Source organism: Pseudophryne corroboree, chromosome 7 (assembly GCF_028390025.1).
Source record: "Pseudophryne corroboree isolate aPseCor3 chromosome 7, aPseCor3.hap2, whole genome shotgun sequence".
In the NCBI taxonomy this organism is placed as follows: Eukaryota; Metazoa; Chordata; class Amphibia; order Anura; family Myobatrachidae; genus Pseudophryne; species Pseudophryne corroboree.
This window is the reverse complement of record NC_086450.1, coordinates 503847259-503869492: the sequence shown is the minus strand read 5'-3', so window position 1 is coordinate 503869492 and position 22234 is coordinate 503847259. Positions and strand designations below refer to the sequence as shown.

Here is a 22234-nt window from a genome sequence, read left to right as displayed (position 1 = left end):
GCTGGGCGGACTTACCTCCACTGCGATGTTGTTGAACGTGTTGACGTAGGCTGCGCCCCCCAGAAGCCCCTCAAATATTATGATCAGGAAAATGCCTGGCAGCGTCAGACTGGGGAGGAAGAGATAGGACACCCCAACAAGGAGGAAGGTGGCGATCCCACACTGAGGAAGCAGAAAAACAGCGTCAGCAGAGGACAAAGAGAGAGCGCTGGGACTGTCTGAGACTAGGTCCCTTCTTACCTGGAGACAAGAGAGAACCCAGATATGCCTGATGGTGATACATCGGACGGAGGAACGGGACACAAACACTCCGGCCTGGTACAGCATCTGGTACCTGGGAGCAGGAGAATCATTAGACGTTAGGAGGAGAACAAGGTGGTTACAGGTCACACAGAGACAAAGAAGGTGCCATATTGGTAAAGACCAAATATAGGAAGAAAGGACCAAGCATGTTAGATGGACAAAAGCTAAAATCTGACTTGCTTTGCTGTAATGGGCTACAGTGCACTGATAATATTCCAACCATGACCTACTGTCCAGCGAAGCCATCGTATTACCGCAGCAGGGGGGGGACTTACCATCGGTACTGCTCCGAGTGGCTCATCTTGATGTTTGGGAAATAGATCAACTCAAACTGAGAGACAATGAGGAGCAGAGAGATTAATACATACACAACACTCATCCCCTCCCTCATTACCACGCCATCATTACCACTTACCAGACCCTGGTTAATGAAGTATTCAGCGAAGTACACAATGCACAGGGGAAGCATGTACTTCAGGAGGGACTGCGGGGAAGAAGACATCTGGTATAAATAGGGGACGGAAATGGATCTGATCTGAGCAACAATTCTTTCTCATGAAGGCAATGAAATGTCTTGTACGAAGAGACAACTATGTAGCGCTAATAACACTGACATCATGTCTCCTGGACCATGACATCACAAAGACTCTCTTGGTCATATTTCAGGATGGACAAACTATACCGGACAAGCCCTGTCTGTGCATAAGGTGCTTTAGAAGGGTTTAGTATGTAATCTAGATGGATGGGATGCCGTCGGTCAGAATACCGACAATGGCATCCCGGCCATCAAAATCCCAACAGCCCTGTAGTTAAGTTACTAACCCTCCCCTGCCCCCTACCCTAACCCTCCCCGGGACTCCTAAACCTCCCTTCCCTGCCCCCTACCCTAACCCTCCCCAGGGATGCCTAAACCTCCCTTCCCTACCCCCTACCCTAACCCTCCCCAGGGATGCCTAAACCTCCCTTCCCTGCCCCCTACCCTAACCCTCCCCAGGGATGCCTAAACCTCCCTTCCCTACCCCCTACCCTAACCCTCCCCAGGGATGCCTAAACCTCCCTTCCCTGCCCCCTACCCTAACCCTCCCCAGGGATGCCTAAACCTCCCTTCCCCGCTGCCTACACTTAACCCTCCCCGCTTGGTGCCTAACCCTAACCTCCCCTTCTAAGTTCCTAACCCTGACCCTCTCTCCCCGGTACCCAACCCTAACCTTCCCGTCCCTGAACCCTAACCTCCCTTCTAATGCCTAAACCTAACCACCCCCCACAGCAGGACGTGAGCGCGATCTGGATTCCCGGCGTTGGTATTTTGACGACGGGATTCTCCCCCACATCGGCATTCTGATGTCGGGACTGTGGCCGCAAGTCGGGATTCCAGCGTCAGTATTTTGACAGCTAGGCTCCCGTCCAGCGGTATTGTGACTGCTTCCCCTTTAGAAGATACCTCTCCCCTTCGCTAGCTGGTCACACAGGTTATCTGTAATAGGGGGGAATCTTCTGAAACGTAGGTGAACCCAGACCACCTGTGTTTGGGGGGGGGGATGAGACAGCCGTCTAAGTGCTCCAGTTTGCTATACAGCCACTGACTGTCAGTCCAATTTGTATTTTCCCAAATCATCAAACATTACACTTGTTCTATTGAAAGAATTATTTAATGGCAGGACTGGAGCTGCGTATCCTCGAATCGCCTTGTTCTATTGCTAGTGAGGTCAGCAGGGAGAGGTTACAGTTGATCAGTGAGGTCTAAGTCCATGTTATGGGGGATTGCATTAAATAAAATGATAGGAGAGAAGAGACTCCATAGACACAATTATAAACTATGGTTTACTGATCCTTTCTGAGAAATGAAGGCTACGGACTAGATGCTCCATAGAATAATCTTACATGGTCATCATACAACACAGTGGGTGAGAGAAGTGTTAGAAAATTTCATAAAGACACTTGAAAATCGGGACTAATTGGGATCATTCACCCAATTCACAACAGACCGTCCCAAACCATTTTATGGTCAAACATTTTCTGCTTCACAACCCCCGCTGTTTGGACTTTCAGTGAAAATCAGGACTGGGAGCAGGTGTAGTCAAGGGACTACAGGTATAAAACAGATTTAGAGCACATAATAGAAACAAGGGGACATGAAGATACAGCCAATAAACCTACAGAATCGTGTCTCTTGTCTGACCTTAATGATCTTCCACTTCCGGGATAGCGTCAGATGGGAGCCGCTCTCTGCAAGGACACAATGGGCCGGTCAGCAGTCAGCACAAGGACAGCCTTTGCCCCAAAATACCACTTTGTCCCAATACCTGTCAGTCCCAGTGGAGAGTCCTGCAAAAGCGGTCGCTGGTCCGACATCCGGGTGGCGCTAGGACCGTCGGGAAACTTCCAGCGAGGGAGAGAGGACGGGGGAAGCAGCAAAATAAAATAACTGTCGGAGAGGAGACATAAAGGAGAAAAGGCTATGTCAGCGAGTGTGAAAAGAAAATACACATCTGCACACTAAGTGTGACTGACATGTGTAATATTAATACAGACATGGCTCTGTAATTAATGGCACCAAGAAGTAAACACAACAGGGTCGGATTGAGGGCCACAAGGGCCTGGGGCTGAAAATGATCAAGGGCCTATTGTGAGAAGCCAAGGAATTGTGAGCAGTGCCATGTGGGTGTGGCCAGTGCCATATGGGTGTGGCCAGCGCCACACAGCCCCAATATCTCTCTAAATTAGTAAAAGTAAAAAAATTGCATCAATTTGTGCTGCAAATAGAAATGCAATTATAATATGTGATGATTAAAGACCAACTGTGTGGCCTGCTGGGAGTCTCGTCACCATCACGGCGTCATGACGGGCCTATTTTTATATTGGAGTCCTGGAGCACATCATTGCCTAACAGGCCCTGAAATGCAGACATTTGCTGAAAACTCTAGTTCATATCAAAATGTCAGTTCTCTGAGACCTATTACACATCACAATTAGATTGCAATCTTACTGGGCCAGACAAACAATGCCTGGAAAGTACCGCATACAGCATACAAAACGAAGGGTGCTATATAACTATCTCTATGTTTCACCCTCAGAGATCAGTGGCAGTGCCAATCTTCCCACTCACCTTATCAGGAGAAGGGCCGGGATAAGCAGCATGATCAGCAGAGAGTTCTGTGGGGAAAGACCAGCCGCCGTGAGGCCCAGGTAGGAGAGCGAGCCCAGAATCCCAGCTCCACCAGTTCCGGAGGACCAGCAGGAGACCACGTCACTGGGAAGAGGAGGACAGAAGAGACAGAGGACGGGGGAACAAATAATGTTATGGGGTAAATTACTAAGGCTATAGGAACACTAGAAACAGGAAAGGGGAAGCCAGACACGGTATATCTGTATGGGCAGTTAGATGCCTGTGTTATTATATGGGGAGCCCCTCCTGAGAAGAGCCTGATGCTACTGTCTATATACCATGTGGACACATCGGTCGTGATTGTAACCGTGGAGTGCCGTGGAGCCGTACACTGGACAGAGACATCCGCGGTGTGGATAGCGGGTGTGTGGTAGCAAAAGTTGTTAATATGTAAATGTTAGGAAATATCTGTAGCTGATACACCAAGGAAAGCGGAGACGCGAGACGCGTACACCGCGCAAAGCAGACGCGTGTTGCGTTACCTGTAGAAGAAAGCGGTGAGGCTGAGGAAGGTGATCTCTCCCAGACCCGAGGACACGCTGGCGAATACCACACCTGGGAGACATGTCACAGATACCGTCATTATCATGTGCTGCAACAGTGTATTATACGCTTTGTATGTCCCAGTACCCTGTACACAGCTACATGTGCAGGTACAGTACACGCACACAGAGTACACTGCACACAGCTACATGTGCAGGTACAGTACACGCACACAGAGTACACTGCACACAGCTACATGTGTAGGTACAGTACACGCACACAGAGTACACTGCACACAGCTACATGTGCAGGTACAGTACACGCACACAGAGTACACTGAACACAGCTACATGTGCAGGTACAGTACACGCACACAGAGTACACTGCACACAGCTACATGTGCAGGTACAGTACACGCACACAGAGTACACTGCACACAGCTACATGTGCAGGTACAGTACACGCACACAGAGTACACTGCACACAGCTACATGTGCAGGTACAGTACACGCACACAGAGTACACTGCACACAGCTACATGTGTAGGTACAGTACACGCACACAGAGTACACTGCACACAGCTACATGTGCAGGTACAGTACACGCACACAGAGTACACTGCACACAGCTACATGTGTAGGTACAGTACATGCACACAGAGTACACTGCACACAGCTACATGTGCAGGCACAGTACACGCACACAGAGTACACTGCACACAGCTACATGTGCAGGTACAGTACACGCACACAGAGTACACTGCACACAGCTACATGTGTAGGTACAGTACACGCACACAGAGTACACTGCACACAGCTACATGTGTAGGTACAGTACACGCACACAGAGTACACTGCACACAGCTACATGTGTAGGTACAGTACACGCACACAGAGTACACTGCACACAGCTACATGTGCAGGTACAGTACACGCACACAGAGTACACTGCACACAGCTACATGTGCAGGTACAGTACACGCACACAGAGTACACTGCACACAGCTACATGTGTAGGTACAGTACACGCACACAGAGTACACTGAACACAGCTACATGTGCAGGTACAGTACACGCACACAGAGTACACTGCACACAGCTACATGTGCAGGTACAGTACACGCACACAGAGTACACTGAACACAGCTACATGTGCAGGTACAGTACACGCACACAGAGTACACTGCACACAGCTACATGTGTAGGTACAGTACACGCACACAGAGTACACTGCACACAGCTACATGTGCAGGTACAGTACACGCACACAGAGTACACTGCACACAGCTACATGTGCAGGTACAGTACACGCACACAGAGTACACTGCACACAGCTACATGTGCAGGCACAGTACACGCACACAGAGTACACTGCACACAGCTACATGTGCAGGTACAGTACACGCACACAGAGTACACTGCACACAGCTACATGTGCAGGTACAGTACACGCACACAGAGTACACTGCACACAGCTACATGTGCAGGTACAGTACACGCACACAGAGTACACTGCACACAGCTACATGTGTAGGTACAGTACACGCACACAGAGTACACTGCACACAGCTACATGTGTAGGTACAGTACACGCACACAGAGTACACTGCACACAGCTACATGTGCAGGTACAGTACACGCACACAGAGTACACTGCACACAGCTACATGTGTAGGTACAGTACACGCACACAGAGTACACTGCACACAGCTACATGTGCAGGTACAGTACACGCACACAGAGTACACTGCACACAGCTACATGTGCAGGTACAGTACACGCACACAGAGTACACTGCACACAGCTACATGTGTAGGTACAGTACACGCACACAGAGTACACTGCACACAGCTACATGTGCAGGTACAGTACACGCACACAGAGTACACTGCACACAGCTACATGTGCAGACACAGTACACACACACAGAGTACACTATGTCACAGTACACTACACACAGAGTACACTATGTCACAGTACACTACACACAGAGTACACTATGTCACAGTACACTACACACAGAGTACACTATGTCACAGTACACTACACACAGAGTACACTATGTCACAGTACACTACACACAGAGTACACTATGTCACAGTACACTACACACAGAGTACACTATGTCACAGTACACTACACACAGAGTACACTATGTCACAGTACACTACACACGCAGGACGTCACTCACCGAGCAGACTCAGAGCGATGTTTGTAGAGAATGACACAACCAGAAAGCTGGCGGCTGCTGTAAGAATGCAGAGAGACACTCTGTAACTGAAAGGCAAAAAGAGACACACCGTGACTGGGAGAGCAAGGAAGAGACCCACAGATATAAGGGGAGGTCGGATTATGTCTCACTTGTATGGGATCTGGTGGATGTAGAATGGAGCGGTAAATTTAATGACCAGGGTGGGCAAAATGTCAGCCAGGAGGACCGCCTGTAAGAGAGAGCGAGAGACAAGAGATTACACAGAGAGACAGAGCGAGAGACAAGAGATTACACAGAGAGACAGTGAGAGACAAGAGATTATAGAGAGACAAGAGATTACACCGAGAGACAGAGCGAGAGACAAGAGATTACACAGAGAGACAGTGAGAGACAAGAGATTACACAGAGAGACAGTGAGAGACAAGAGATTATAGAGAGACAAGAGATTACACCGAGAGAAAGAGCGAGAGACAAGAGATTACACCGAGAGACAGAGCGAGAGACAAGAGATTACACCGAGAGACAAGAGATTACACATAGAGACAGAGCGAGAGACAAGAGATTACACAGAGAGACTGAGCGAGAGACAGAGCAAGAGACATAATATTACACCAAGAGATAGAAATAATGAGACAAAAGATTACACCAAGAGACAGAGCGAGAGATTACACAGAGAGACCAAGCGAAAGACAAGAGATTACACCAAGAGACAGAGGTGGTCATTCCAAGTTGATCGCTAGCTGCTTTTGTTCGCTGCGCAGCGATCAGGCAAAAAATATGCACTTTTGCGCATGCGTATGCGGCGCAATACGCATGTGCGTCGTACTAGTACAACGAACAATGTAGTTTCACACAGGGTGTAGCAAAGCTTTTCAGTCGCACTGCTGGCCGCAGAGTCGTTTCTGGGTGTCAACTGACCGTTTTCAGGGAGTGTTCGTAAAAACGCAGGCGTGGCTGGAAAAACGCAGACGTGCCAGGAAAAACGCAGGCGTGGCTGGGCGAACGCAGGGCGTGTTTGTGACGTCAAAACAGGAACTGAATAGTCTGAAGTGATCGCAAGCGCTGAGTAGGTCTGGAGCTACTCTGAAACTACACAAAATAATTTTGTAGCCGCTCTGCCATCCTTTCGTTCGCACTTCTGCTAAGCTAAAATACACTCCCAGTGGGCGGCGGCATAGCGTTGGCACAGCTGCTAAAAACAGCTAGCGTGCGATCAACTCGGAATGACCCCCAGAGAGATTGAGACCAGAAATTACAGCAAGAGACAGAGCACTGCACATGGTTTTGCCCAACTGCTAACAAATTTGCTGCTGCGATCAACTCTGAATTAGGCCCCATGTGCACTGCAGGGGGGGCAGATGTAACATGTGCAGAGAGAGTTAGATTTGGGTGGGTTATATTGTTTCTGTGCAGGGTAAATACTGGCTGCTTTATTTTTACACTGTAATTTAGATTTCAGTTTGAACACACCCCACCCAAATCTAACTCTCTCTGCACATGTTACATCTGCCCCACCTGCAGTGAGGCATAGTTTTGCCCATTTGCTAACTTTTTGGGTTTGCTAACAACTCTGAATAACCCCCCTGTGTCTAGAGACACAACACGAGTCCTTAATCTACAGTGTATTTGATTTACTATAGTACCAGCCGGTCACTGTAAGAACCTCCTTGTGACACGACACATCCTGGTTCTTTGTGTAACTGTCAAATATTTAGCTCTTGAAGAAATTTATTTGGTTCCATTAAAAAAAGACAAAAAAAAACTGACTGTCCACAAGGACGGGCATAAGAATGATGTCACTGGACGGAAATCGCGGTCTACGTACAGCGGTGGAGATCTGGTTACAGTCGTATTTGCTGCTGTTTGTCACATTGTGCTGGGAGAAAGCAAAAAAAAATAGATCAATAAAATCTGAATATTATGGAAATCTAAGTCAAATAATGCGTAATAAAATACAAACATTCGTGCCCCGAAACCATCTTAGATATAAAAGTCTGAGTTCTATACGGTTGGAGCAATTTAGTGGTTGGAAAACATGGGAGTGAGCGTCTACGGGGGCACAATAAAACCCTATAAATCAGATACAATAGCTGTACATTTCTGTAGCTTTACATTCTGATAGTTACAAATAAATTCTATAGAAAATACATGTAACATAATCTATGATATTCTATGTATTTAAAGAATGGGTTTATGTCTTGAAATGATATTACTGTTTTTATATAATTGATTTGTGACTGATACATTTATAAAACTAAATGTTTGGCTACTGTACCTAGTCTATAGGATGTTGGGGGTCATTCCGAGTTGATTGTAGCCGTGCTAAATTTAGCACAGCTACGATCATGTTCCCAGACATACGAGGGGACGCCCACCACAGGGCTAGCCCGCCCCGCATGTCCGGCCGCCGGCCCTCCCTGCACAAGTACAAAAGCATAGCGCAGCGCCGATGCGGCTGGCTGGGAGTTGATCGTCGCTGCCCCTGGTCGCAGAGGCTGCGTGTGACGTCACGCAGCCGCTGCGGACCGCCCCCCCGCACGGTCCGGCCACGCCTGCGTTGGCCGGACCGCACCTCCAAAACGGCGACCAAACGCTGCAGTGCCGCCCTCTCCCGCCCAGCAACCATTGCGATAAACTGCAGCGAGCGATCGAGTCGGAATGACCCCCGTTATTTGCTCCCCCTTAGGCGCACTCTCCCACGCTTGGCCAGGAAGTACCACTAGGGCCTATGGCTGCATCTTAATCCTTAAGCACAATTTTGAGATATGAACACTTTTTATAATAACACACTGTGTAGCAGAGGAGCGCAGTGCACCCCACTTTACACAGCATAGTGGTTGCTTGATAAATAAAAGGGGTTTCATTTGTGTTCTCAGCGTATACAGGCCGCGAATGCCGTTCTGCTGTCTCCAGACCGGTCATTACCAACCTCTGTCCTCAGTGGACACTAGTACCGCTTTCACATCGCAAAACCAGGTCGCAGCGGGGACTTGTACACGGGTCCTTCCCAGGTGCAACCCGGTTGAGACCCCTTTCAGGCTGGCGGCACCAACCCGGCAATTTGCCGGGTTGGTGATGCCAGCGGTGACGTGTGCGGAGACAGCGCCTAAAAAACAGATCATCTCCAAGCGCCGCCTGTCCCTCTAGCGCCGCATCTCCCTAAACTGTGAACGGGTCGGCAAACCGTTCGCACTGCACCTGACCAGGTAATAACCCTGCTTTATCCCCGGGTTGCAATACTGGGTCAGGTGACCCGGGAATTCAGGATTTACCCCTTTCACACGGCACAACGACCCGACAACATACTTGGTTATTTGTGTGGTGTGAAAGGGGTATAACAGGGCAGGTTTTAGGGATATCCAGGATTCAGCACAGAAGGTTAAATCAAAAGAAGTGAGGTACTAATTAAGTCATCCATTTAAACCGGGACGCTCATGAATTACACAGGTTCTGTGGCTGATTAAAACCAGGTGGAATGCAGACTTGAAGTCAGCCAGCCACAGAACCTGTGTAATTCATGAGCGTCTCGGTTTAAAGGGAATAGTATGGTAAGCCTGCTTGTAAGCACAGACTACCATTAGAGGACAAGCACCTGGGAATGTGCTAGATGGAAATCTTGAAGCACTAGTGTAAAATCAGGGCATTACGGCAGAACGCGTTACGGCAGAACGCGTCAGAGGTGATTTATAAATGATTTCCAGGGAGTGTAAGAGACAGGTCCTCTTAAAAATCTGACTATTGATTATAATTTATTAGTGTTCATTCTAGCACCCTGCACCTTTCAAAACCCGTGCAGTTCCTCTTTCCTGCCAGGGGTGTCACTCTCTGCTCTGGTGCTTCTCAGCACACCCAGGTCTGTACCACAGCACTGAGTAACAGATCTGAGTGTGCGGAGAAGCACTACAGCAGAGAGCGACACCCCTGGCAGGAAAAAGGAACTGCACGGGTTTTGAAAGGTGCAGGGTGCTAGAATGAACACTAATTTATTAGCTGCAGTTACCTGTTACCGAGTACCGGTAATTATGTCTCTTAAAGGAACACTCACAGTTGAGGTCTGATTGGTCTCAGTGCGTAGAATGTCGTGCGCCGCACTCAGCATCACAACGTACGCAAAGTTATTGCACAACCCCAGTAACCTGCGAGACAGAGAAGATACAGGAAGGTGATGTGAGACTCAGCAAGGAAGTGACAGCCCTACTTGTGTTCTAATTGAGTCTGAATATAATTATTATAATTATCGTTTATTTATATAGTAGTATCAGTTACGTAATGGGTCATTGATGTTTCAAATTGCTATGTGACAGCTGCTACAGTATGTGTAATGGAAGAGACAGCCTGGAGTACTTACCAAAAAGCTGACAAGTTCCTCCAGTGGGAGCGGTCCTGCGTCTGGGGCGGGAGGGCTGAAGGGTCATCTCCGATCTCCTCTGTAACACAGGACAGTACAGATTTGTGGGGAGATCACCAATCAGCACTGCAGCTGCTGCAGAACCTCTTCAGAGCAGAACGACCACTTCACAAGAGGTCATGCAGTAGCTACAGGTTTACTCTTCCATGTAGGTGAAGTGTGCCTGCTGTGGAACTACAAATCCCAGCATGGCCTTGCAGACTAGGGCTGGCAGGGCTCTTTGGGTCTTGTAGTCACACAACAGACTATGGCTGGCACAGTAGTTCCACATGAAATTATGGTTGTAAATTAATGCTGGGACTTGTAGTTCTACAGTAGCCTATGAAAGGAAGATAGTTTCACAACAGCGTGTGGTTTGCAAGGCATGCTGCTACTTGTAGTATTACAACAGCCCATGGCTGACTGGGGAATGCAGATTTACAGTAACAAACGGTCATGTTGGGACTTGTTGTTCTTCCTTAGCGTATAGCCGACAAAATATTTTGGATATTTTAGTGCCACAACAGGCTATGGACAGCAGTGTATCTGGGATCTGTAGTTTCCCAGCAGCTATGGCTAGGCTGCATACTGTGACCTGTAGTTCTCCTGCAGCATATGGTTGGCAGGCCATACTGTGACCGGTAGTTCTCCTGCAGCATATGGCTGTCAGGCCATACTGTGACCGGTAGTTCTCCTGCAGCATATGGCTGTCAGGCCATACTGTGACCGGTAGTTCTCCTGCAGCATATGGTTGGCAGGCCATACTGTGACCTGTAGATCTCCTGCAGCATATGGCTGGCAGTGCATGCTGGGAACTGTAGCTCTGCAGCAGGTTAACATGGTTGGCAGTACATGCTAGGAACTGTAGTTCCACAGCAGACTGTGGCAGCACATGCTGAGACTTGTAGTTCTCCAGCAGCTTATAGTTGCCAGTGCACGCTGGTACCTGTAGTTCTCCGGCAGCCTGTGGTTGGCAGTGCATTCTGGGCCCTTTAAATCCCCCATCAGTTTATGGCTTTCAAGGCATGCTGGGACCTGTAGTTCCACAGTAGACTACGGCTGGCAGTGCGTGCTGGGACCTGTGTTTCTCCAGCGGCTTATATTAGGCAATGCACACCGAGACTGTAGTTCCCCAGCAGCCTAGGCTTAGAGTTCATGCTGGGACCTGTAGTTCTCCAGCAGCATGACTGGATGGGTCCTGTAGTGCACCACAGCTGGAGAGCCACAGGCCAGTACCAGTGCCCCCTCTCACCTTCCCAGTCAGAGTCAGAGCTGCCGCCGGTATTAATCCTTCTCCTCTCCATGTCAGCTCCAGTCCAGGATACACTACTTCCTGGTGCCAGCACTTCCTGGTCTGCAGCCACGCCCCTGCATGGTTACTGTTACTATGGGCAGGAAGCCTTAAAGTGACAGTCACTGAGTAATGACTATGTACTGCATTTATGCAGAGGTGTAGCTAGGTGCCATGGTGCCTGGAGCAAGGGTATATTTTGGCGCCCCCCTCCCCTGTACAGAATTGGGTTCCTGGCTAACATGTGGTGGCATTGTACATTTGAAAAGTAAAAATATTTAAAAATCCTAAATTGGTGACAGAGCCAGTTATTATTATTATTATTATTATTATTACATTTTATTTATAAGGCGCCACATGTGTTTCGCAGCGCCGTACAAAGGACAGTACAGGGGACAAAACATTGCATTACAGTAAATAAATAACAGAAATAGAGTACAGGTAACAGAGCACCACACATTCTCAAGACATAGTACAGCTAAGATGTAAGTATTGAGGGAGTGATCATCGTACTACTAGAGGCTGGTGGCCATAGATGGAGATGAGCCTTTACTAGCAGGATAAAGATGGTCGTTGAGTAGGGGAGAGCTGTGAGTGAAATGTGTTGAGACGAGGGCTTAGATAACAAGAGGAAAGAGGGCCCTGCTCTGAAGAGCTAACAATCTATTGGGGAGGGGCGACAGACAGATGACAAGAGGTGCAGGCAAGTGGGAGGTAGCCTGATGGCAGTATGCAAGCAAAGCGGAGATGTTCACGGCATGAGGCAGGGGGGTGGAGGCGCGGCTTCAGCTCTGGGTTATGCATCAGAAGGGTACGCTTTGATGAATAGGTGGGTTTTTAGTGCCCGTTTGAAGCTTTGCAAGGTTGGGGAGAGTCTAATGGAGCGGGGGAGTGCGTTCCACTGAAGGGGTGCAGCACGGGCAAAATCCTGAACTCGTGCATGGGAAGCAGTAACCAGGGCGGTGGAGAGGCGATGGTCATTAGTCGACCGTAGGGGGCGGGAGGGAGTATGAAGGGAAAGGAAGTTGGAGATGTAGGGAGCAGTGGAGATAGAGATGGCCTTGTATGTGAGGGTGAGGAGTTTGAAGAGGATTCTGTAGGGGAATGGGAGCCAGTGTAGATTTTGTGGAAGGGGAGTGGCAGATGTGGTGCGGCGGGAGAGGAAGATGAGCCTAGCTGCGGAGTTCAGGACAGATTGGAGGGGAGCAAGATGGGAGCAAGTGAGGCCAGTGAGGAGGACATTGCAGTAGTCAAGTCGTGAGATGACCAGTGAGTGGATGATGAGTTTAGTTGCACTCTGGGAGAGATATGGCCTGATACGAGCAATGTTGCGTAGCTGGAAACGACAGGATTGTGCCAGAGCTTGGATGTGGGGTGCAAAGGAGAGGGAGGAGTCAAGAGTGACGCCCAGGCAGCGGAGTTGGGGAACGGGGGAGATGGTGGTGTTGTCAACAATGATGGAGATATTGGTTGGGGGTGTTGCTCTGGATGGGGGGAAGATGATGAGTTCCGTTTTGTCCATGTTGAGCTTTAGAGAGCGTTCAGACATCCAGGAGGAGATTGCAGAGAGGCAGCTCGAAACCTGAGAGAGGACAGAGGGGGACAGATCAGTAGATGAGAGGTAGAGTTGTGTGTCATCAGCATAAAGGTGGTATTGAAGGCCAAATGAGTTAATGAGCGCACCCAGGGAAGATGTATACAGGGAGAACAGAAGGGGTCCAAGGACAGAACCCTGAGGGACACCAACAGGAAGGATGGAAGGGTGTGAGGTGGTGCTTGAGGCAGACACAGAGAAGGAGCGGTTAGTGAGGTAAGAAGAAAACCAGTCAAGGACAGTGCTAGAGAGGCCAGCGTTTTGGAGTGTGCCGAGGAGGAGAGGATGATCTACGGTATCAAAGGCAGCAGAGAGGTCCAGAAGGATGAGCAGAGAGAAGTGGCCCCTGGATTTGGCCGAAAGCAGGTCATTGGTGACTTTCACCAGGGCAGTCTCAGTTGAGTGGAGTGGGCGAAAGCCAGATTGTAGTGGATCGAGGATGGAGTTGTCAGAGAGGTAGCTTGTGAGACGGCTGTAGACTAGTCATTCAAGTAATTTGGAGGCGAAAGGGAGAAGAGAGATGGGGCGGTAGTTAGTGGGTGATGAGGGGTCGAGGTTGGGTTTTTTGAGAATAGGCGAGACCAGAGCATGTTTGAATGGTGAGGGGAAAATGCCGGTGGAGAGGGACAGGTTAAAGAGGTGAGCAAGGTGAGAGCAGGCAGTGGGGGAGAGGGAGCGGAGAAGATGGGAGGGGAGGGGGTCCAGGGGGCAGGTGGTGGGGGGGGAGGATAAGATGAGGGAGTGGACTTCCTTTTCTGAGGTCGGATGGAAGGAGGACAGGGTGGGATAGATGGAGGGGAGGGATAGGGGGGGCAGGGGGGTAGCAGACGGGTGACGGCAGGAGATGTCGTGTCGGATATCCTCAATTTTGGAGATAAAGAAGGAGGCAAAGTCAGTGGCAGTGAGGGAGGTTGGGAGGGGAGGAGGAGGGGGGCGAAGGAGAGTTGAAAGTTTCAAAGAGACGGCGTGGACCGGAGGACTGAGAAGAGATGAGTGCTTGGAAAAAGGATTGCTTGGCGAGGGAATGAGCAGAGCTGTAGGAGGAGAGAATAAACTTGAAATGGAGGAAGTCCGCCAGAGAGTGAGATCTCCTCCAGGAGCGTTCAGCGGAGCGTGAGCATTTTTGTAAGAAACGTGTTAGTTTGGTGTGCCAGGGTTGGGGTTTGGAGCGGCGGAGGGGGACAGAGGAGAGGGGGGCCACAGAGTCGAGAGCAGTGGTTAGGGAAGAGTTATAGAAGGTGGCTGCCTGGTTGGGACAAGTCATAGTGGAAAGAGGAGAGAGGAAAGTCTCGAGGGAGGATGAAAGGATTGCCCCTATATTCTTTAACCCTCGATGTGATGGCCTCTCAGACGTCCGTGAGTGTAAACCTTTAGCCACAAGTTACATGCACAACACAAGCAGTAAAGATTCACACTGTTTATTGTTCGTTTAACAAAAGTATAAAAGACAACGTATATGGGTGTAACTGACATGTTGTTACACTCTCATTGGCTCGTTAGTAGTTACCAGGCAGAATTGATAAGGCGGATGTCCATATATGGGTTTTCTACAAGTTTCTCAAAACATTTATCAAGGTCTGTAACACAGGATATTTGGTAACACACAGAAGTAAAAATAACAGGTTTGATCTGGTATGGAACTGCCCTTGAAAACCGGGCTCATACAAGCCTGGTATTTGTATGAGCAGACAAAGGTACCCGGCACAGGGTAGTACGTATCTATGCAAACACATAACAGTTCATATAGCATGTTTTAACCCTTCATTAGGGAAGTAGAAATATTCACTTTTACACTGTAACTATTATAAGGAAATTGATCATATAAAAAGTAATATTTACAAAGCACAGAAGAGTTAACCCTTCAATCCCCTCTTAGAATCATTATTGTTATACTATATGATTCTTGCAAAGCTTACGTCTTTCTGCGCGCCAATGGCGCAATTTTTAGCCTGAGCGGGAGTTGCAGTAATTGTTGGGCATTTTAAGAAGGGTTAATCGTTGAGTTAATGATGTTCCGTGTTTATCCTTTTCATCTAAGGCTTCAGCGGGCTTATAGCCCCATGGGGTACCTGTGTTCCAGGCAGCCGCGGACCATGAGCTGCAATCATTTCCCCAGTTAAGGCCTGTAACGCAAATATAGGGTACCTCGGGGCTTAGGTTGTCTGTGGTGTCAGCGCGGATCTGGTAGTCAACAGACTTTTGGACAGCAGCTAGTTGGGGGAATTGGAAATAATCTAGTATGTAGGTTGCGGTGTATGTGGTGGAAGAGTTATACCATAGTGTCAGTTTCCCTTATTCTGAGTTATATCAACCTCAGTCATTGAGAGGGGAAAAATGGGCCAGTAGGGCTATCAAGATAGTCCCCAGGGTAAAGATAGGGGGCAGGTTCTTCATCGTTTTCTGTTCTTCTGTCTTCGCTAGGTGGGAGGTCAGGGCTGTCTGCCCCGGTTCGTACCTCACTGGAATCACTTGCTTCCCTCTCTAGGTCTGGTCTAGGAACCTTTTTTACTCGGGATGCATGGATCCAGGTAGGACTTTCCTCTGTCAGGACTGCTGTTCGGGTAACTGCTACGACCTCTGTCTCTGGACCATAGGTGAAGTCTCCTGGGCTCTTGTTCCTGGGGAGCACCTTCACCACGACTCTGTCTCCGACTTTAAAGGGGTGTGTAGGTTCCTGTGGATTCAAAGGGTTTTTACAAACAACCTCATGTTCAATTTCATTCAGTTTTGTTATCAGGGACCTGACATACTCTTCCCTTATGAGTTCTAGATCTCCTTCCTGTATCATCAACGGTTTCTTAGCCCAGGGTGTGGGGAAGGGTCTGCCCATTAGTATTTCAAAGGGTGAGTATCCTAGAGTTTTCTTTTGTGGGGTATTCAAGATGCTGGTGTTTAGCTTTATTAGGGTTGTTAGGGTTGTTCCTGAGGCAAGTGATGCATCTGCTAACATACTGGTCCACAAGTGATTTGGCATTAGTAACATAAAAATCATTGGTTAGTAGGAGGAGTGTTGTGGCTTTACTATGGTGACCAACACCATGGTAATGGGCAATGAGCAAAGGGGCACTGGACTGGGGTATACAGGGTTTCCCCTCTTTGCAGATTAATCCTGATTTAGGATTTTTTCTGCAGAATTGGGTAAGTCCAGTCGGAGAGATCAGTATTAGTCGCAGCAGCTTGAAGTTGAGTGAGCAGATGGACGTTGTCAAGGGAGGGACATGCTCTAGTGAGTGCAATGAGTTCTGCAGCTTGCGCGGACTGATAAGGTATTGGCAGGGTTTCCAACACAGTGTCAGGGAGGGTGACAATGGCATAGCCAGCCTGGTATGTATTGTCATTGGGCCTACTACAGGAGCCGTCAACAAAAACTATGTCTGCGCCTGGTATGGGAACGGGAGACATGTCAAGTCTGGGAGAAGTTTCAGCTTCAATGGAAGCAGCACAGTCATGTAGGTCGGGTGGTTCATCCTCGGGACCTTTCAAGCCTAAAAGGGCATTGAGAATGGGTGCAGGGCCAGAAGAACTAGCAGTGTACTTAATGGTAAGGGTAGGGTTACTCAAAAGGAGTACTTCATATCCACTAAGGCGTTGTGCTGACATGTGCTGTGTGTGTAAGCCTTTAAGTATTGCCAGGACATCATGTGTGGTGTGGAGTACTGTGATGTGGCCTAAAGTGAGGGTAGTAGCCATTTCTGCAACCATTGCACAGGCTGCCAAAGCCCTGAGGCAGGCAGGCATACCTTGCACAGACACTGGCATGACTTTGGAAAAAAAATGCCACGGGGCGCAACTTCCCTCCATGAAACTGTGTGAGCACCCCCGCCATGGTTTTACAATTGTCCCTTGCATATAGATGGAAAGGTAGTACATAATTGGGGAGGCCAAGTGCCGGACTTTTCATCAACATACATTTTAAACTTTCATATGCAGTTAACATTTCTTGTGACCATTGTACAGTTTTAGGTTTGTCCTTCAGTGTGGCTTGTCTCAAAATGTTATCATAATAAGAGCAATCAGAAATCCACTGTCTGCAGTAATTTACCATACCCAGGAAGGACAGTAGTTCCTTCTGGGTAGTTGGGGTGACCAGGCCCAATACAGACTGTATGCGTTGTGGACTGATTTTCCTCTCTCCCTGAGTGAGCACAAAACCTAAGTAATCAACATGCTTTTTACACCATTGCATTTTTGTTTTGGACACCTTGTGTCCACATTCACAAAGCCAGTTTAGTAATGAAACACCATCCTCTCGGCAGGCCTCCTCAGTTTGACTACAGAGCAGCAGATCATCTGCATACTGTAGCAGGACTGAACCATGGTGAGGTTGCCAGGGCCCCAATGTGGCCTGGAGACAACAGGTGCGTCAATAATCTGCACCAGGTAAGTTGTTTACCCTCAAAAGAAAAGGCAAAAAGTAATTGTGTCTGTGAATCTACAGGTATGCTGAAAAAGGCATTCTTCAAATCAATTACAGAGAAGAACGCAGCATCTGCAGGGATTGCAGAAATGAGTGAGTTTACATCTGGAACAATTGGTGCAATTGGGACAATTAACTGATTGATAGCTCTGAGATCCTGTACAAATCTTATACTGCCATCAGCTTTGGCAACAGGGTTCACAGGAGTACAGTATGGTGATACAATATGTCTGAGAATACCCTGTTGTAAGAATTGCTGTATCATGGGGCGGAGACCTTCTATCTTTTCTGGTGAGAGGGGATACTGCATAGGTCAGAACACAAAACACTGGTTATTGCACCGCTGTCCACTAAAAAGGGAATTTTACTTCCATTTATAATAAGTGGCAGCAGAGGTGAATCTTTACTATGACGGGTGAGTTGAATAAAGGCTGGGATACCCTCCTCCGGGCCCCGTCAGTGCGCGGGGTCTTTGGAATCTTCCCTGACTGCGGGGTTGGTTCTGTCTGTCAAAGCGTCTGGAGTTCTGATAGTTATGAGTGGGTGCAGGTTTCTTTACATCAAAACACCCTGCAGCCTCTTTCTCATATAAATGTTTTTCTTTTTAAATCTATCGTACTATCAGAAATCCAGGAAGAGACGTTTTGCTTAACAGAAACTATGACAGAAGGTAGAAGGTTGTTAATGAAGGTGGAAATGAGTAAGCTTTCTGAGTTAAGCAAAGGTAAGCCAGCGTCATCTGTCCAGCAGTCCTTAAACCTTTTCCAAAACTCAGTAACAGACTCCGAAGGTTTCTGTTTACAAGCTACAGCGACAGGCAAAAAAAGCACAGGCAAAGGAGCACGGGTTTTAAAGACTTCCTTCATATGTGTATCGCTGCGTCCTTTGCAAGCTTCGCGCAAATAAGATATACAGCCATCGAGGGTAATAGTGGGCTTGGGACAGTGTTTTACTATTATCTAAACTCTGGGCTACTGGTGCGTTAGGGATAGAGCTAGTGGACGCACCCTCCAGCAGTGGAGTTGGAGGCGATCCCATCTGGTGTGAAAGGGTTACTGCTGCCAAGAGATCTGTGTCCTCAAGCGCAGGATACATTGGAATGCAAGGGGGAGGCGAGAGGGATTTCAAAGATTTACAGTTTCTCACTTCTTCGCTTCTGTGCTGTTGGAAACTGATTTTTTTTTAATCCTCCATATAGAAAGGGTAATTACTGCCTTCCCGTAGGAATGGGTCCTGTCCTGCTTTCTCTGTCCATCCCGCTAAATTATCCACCCATGGGTTAACTAAGTAATACTCTGAGGTAGAGTTGCGGGCGACATACATCTTGCATGTCTCACCAGGGAGGGGCGGGGGATATGTAGTTTTTTTTACTCTGACTAGAGCCCATTGTCAGACAGTAATATAAATCAACAGTACAACTTTAAAAGAAAATATCTAAAATTTACAACACTCTACTATACATGCATCAGCTAACCAGTTAATTAGTCATTGACAATATCACAATATTATCTGTATAGTGAGAACATGAAATCTTTTGACGTGTACGATACTTACCATTCGTACAAGATGTCAGAAAAATACAGCGTTTTAAACAGGAAGCAGGAAAAGTGTTTGAGTAAAGATATCTGGCAGACGAAAACTTACCAGCCGTCTGATCAAATATAAGAACTTATCTCACTACAAACATACAAGAATATATAGACGATCAAATCGAGGTATAATCTACGTTACGTATAGACTCCCAGGTCTATTTTAAGTATCCCAGATACTAACGTCACGTTATGTATAGACTCCCAGGTCTATTTTAAGTATCCCAGATACTAACGTCTTTGGAGAATTGCGCTTGGACCCCTGGTCCCTTCTCAGACGTATCTTTAAGTCCCAGACATTAAAGATGTTTGGTCACGTGTTCCCAGAACACTGACACGGATTCAGCTTCAGTGTATGACCGCAATCCCGTATGGCAAAGACAGACAATAAATTCTCTATCTTACCATCCGGGGACGATCACTGAATCGCGGACGGAGCCCCCACTTGAAAGGATTGCCCCTATATTCTTTAACCCTCGATGTGATGGCCTCTCAGACGTCCGTGAGTGTAAACCTTTAGCCACAAGTTACATGCACAACACAAGCAGTAAAGATTCACACTGTTTATTGTTCGTTTAACAAAAGTATAAAAGACAACGTATATGGGTGTAACTGACATGTTGTTACACTCTCATTGGCTCGTTAGTAGTTACCAGGCAGAATTGATAAGGCGGATGTCCATATATGGGTTTTCTACAAGTTTCTCAAAACATTTATCAAGGTCTGTAACACAGGATATTTGGTAACACACAGAAGTAAAAATAACAGGTTTGATCTGGTATGGAACTGCCCTTGAAAACCAGGCTCATACAAGCCTGGTATTTGTATGAGCAGACAAAGGTACCCGGCACAGGGTAGTACGTATCTATGCAAACACATAACAGTTCATATAGCATGTTTTAACCCTTCATTAGGGAAGTAGAAATATTCACTTTTACACTGTAACTATTATAAGGAAATTGATCATATAAAAAGTAATATTTACAAAGCACAGAAGAGTTAACCCTTCAGAGGACATGAAAGTAGGGTTGAGAGACCCAAGATTGCGTCTGGTGGTGGTGGGTCTGGGCGTGGAGAGGAGGGGGGAGGATGAGAGGGTGAAAGAAAGCAGATGGTGGTCAGAGAGAGGGAAGGGAGAGTTTGAGAAATCAGAGAGATCACATCGGTGGGTGAAGACAAGGTCAAGGGAGTGGCCGAGATTGTGAGTAGCGGTGGAGGTCCATTGAGAAAGTCCAAAGGAGGTGGAAAGGGTGAGAAGATTAGTGGAAGCGGCATTAGTGATGTCAATAGGAATGTTAAAGTCTCCGAGGATGACAGAGGGGAGGTCAGAGGAGAGAAAGTGGGGAAGCCAGGCAGCAAAGTTGTCAAGGAAAGGTGAACAGTGGCCAGGGGGGCGGTAGATCACTGCCACAAGGAGGTGAATGGGGTAGAAGAGGCGGATAGTGTGGACCTCAAAGGTGGAAAAGGTGAGAGAGGGCTCAGGTGGGATGACACGAAAGGTGCAGTTAGGGGAGAGAAGGACGCCCACGCCTCCACCCTGGCGACCATCAGTTCTGACTGTGTGGGTGAAGGAGAGGAGGAGGAGACGTTCAGGAGCTCAGGGCAAAAGTTTCCTTTGGGTGCCCCCCAGGTTTAAAATATGGAAAGTGTGCGCCGAAGGCACGCAACTAAAATATTAGGCTTCATGTGGAAGGGGCGTGGCCACAGAATAGTACCAATTCACATTACACCATACAGTAGTACCCTTTATACATGTTATAACACATGTTATACAGTAGAGCTGCTCATACATATTATGCCACAGTAGAGCCCCTTATACACGTTACACCATTGTAGACCCCTTATACATGTTATGCCATGATAGAGCGCCTTATACACCTTACACCACAGTAGAGTCGCTATGGAAGTAGCTGTATTTAACTATTTACTTGTTATTAAAATAAATAAAAAATGCTATGTATGCCCCGACTGACCTGACCTCCCAACCCCCCAAATCCTCAATAAAAACATTGCCCCCTATGTGACCTCCTCCACAGACCTGAATCCTGCCCCCAAACTCTTAATGAAAATAATGCACCAAAACTACCCCCCTGACTTAATATTCCCCCAATGTCTCAATGAAAATAATTCCCTAAAACTGCCATCCCCACCCTGATAATCCCACTATGCCTGAAAATAACGTCCCAGAATTGCCTGAGGGGCAGAGAGAGGTGCTGCAGCTGCCTGAAAGGCAGACTGAGGTGCTGCAGCAGAGAGAGGTGCTGCAGCAGCAGCAGTGTAGAGAGAGGTGCTGCAGCAGCAGGGGCAGAGAGAGGTGCTGCAGCAACTAGGGCAGAGAAAGGTGCTGCAGCATCTGAAGTAGAGACATGTGCTGCAGCTTCCAGGAAAGAGAGAGATGTTGCAAAAGCAGGGGCAGAGAGAGATTATGCATCAACTAACGCAGAGAGAGGTGCTGCAACATCTGGGCTAGACAGAGAGAGGTGCTGCAGTAGCAGCAGAGGCAGAGAGTGGTGCTGCAGGACAGACCCTGCTGCACAGTTGCAAGCACACAGTGATACATATAAAGATGGCGGGCAGAGCACCAGCATGTGCCAGCTTTCAGTATCTCCTGCTGTCGCCTCTGGCCTGCCCTGTTCCCTACCTAGTCTCAGAGTCCGAGTCAATGTATCCTCCCCCTGCTCTGCGGCTGTCTGTACAGCGGTTCGTGGCACAGCTAGAGGCAGCGACGCGCTCTCTAACTTTGCCGGCACCTGGAGCTTGCTCTCCACCTAAGCCACCCTCGCTACACCCCTG

General features: G+C 48.0%; 1 protein-coding gene across 3 annotated transcripts in view; it reads right to left on the bottom strand.

The window, feature by feature from the left end:
- CLN3 (CLN3 lysosomal/endosomal transmembrane protein, battenin) overlaps positions 1 to 22234 on the bottom strand; it is a 52401-nt gene that overhangs the window by 1510 nt on the left and 28657 nt on the right. The window contains exons 1-14 of one of the 3 annotated variants that reach the window (XM_063935329.1): positions 11803 to 11928; positions 10512 to 10590; positions 10209 to 10299; positions 7989 to 8039; positions 6313 to 6392; positions 6143 to 6228; positions 3952 to 4024; positions 3410 to 3553; positions 2607 to 2728; positions 2483 to 2529; positions 719 to 787; positions 579 to 634; positions 241 to 334; positions 16 to 162 (exon numbers count right to left, since the gene is read on the bottom strand). In XM_063935329.1, coding sequence (XP_063791399.1) covers positions 16 to 162; positions 241 to 334; positions 579 to 634; positions 719 to 787; positions 2483 to 2529; positions 2607 to 2728; positions 3410 to 3553; positions 3952 to 4024; positions 6143 to 6228; positions 6313 to 6392; positions 7989 to 8039; positions 10209 to 10299; positions 10512 to 10590; positions 11803 to 11854 — 1191 coding nt within the window. In that variant the 5' untranslated portion in view covers positions 11855 to 11928. The other 2 variants (XM_063935331.1, XM_063935330.1) reach the window with 2 other exon arrangements.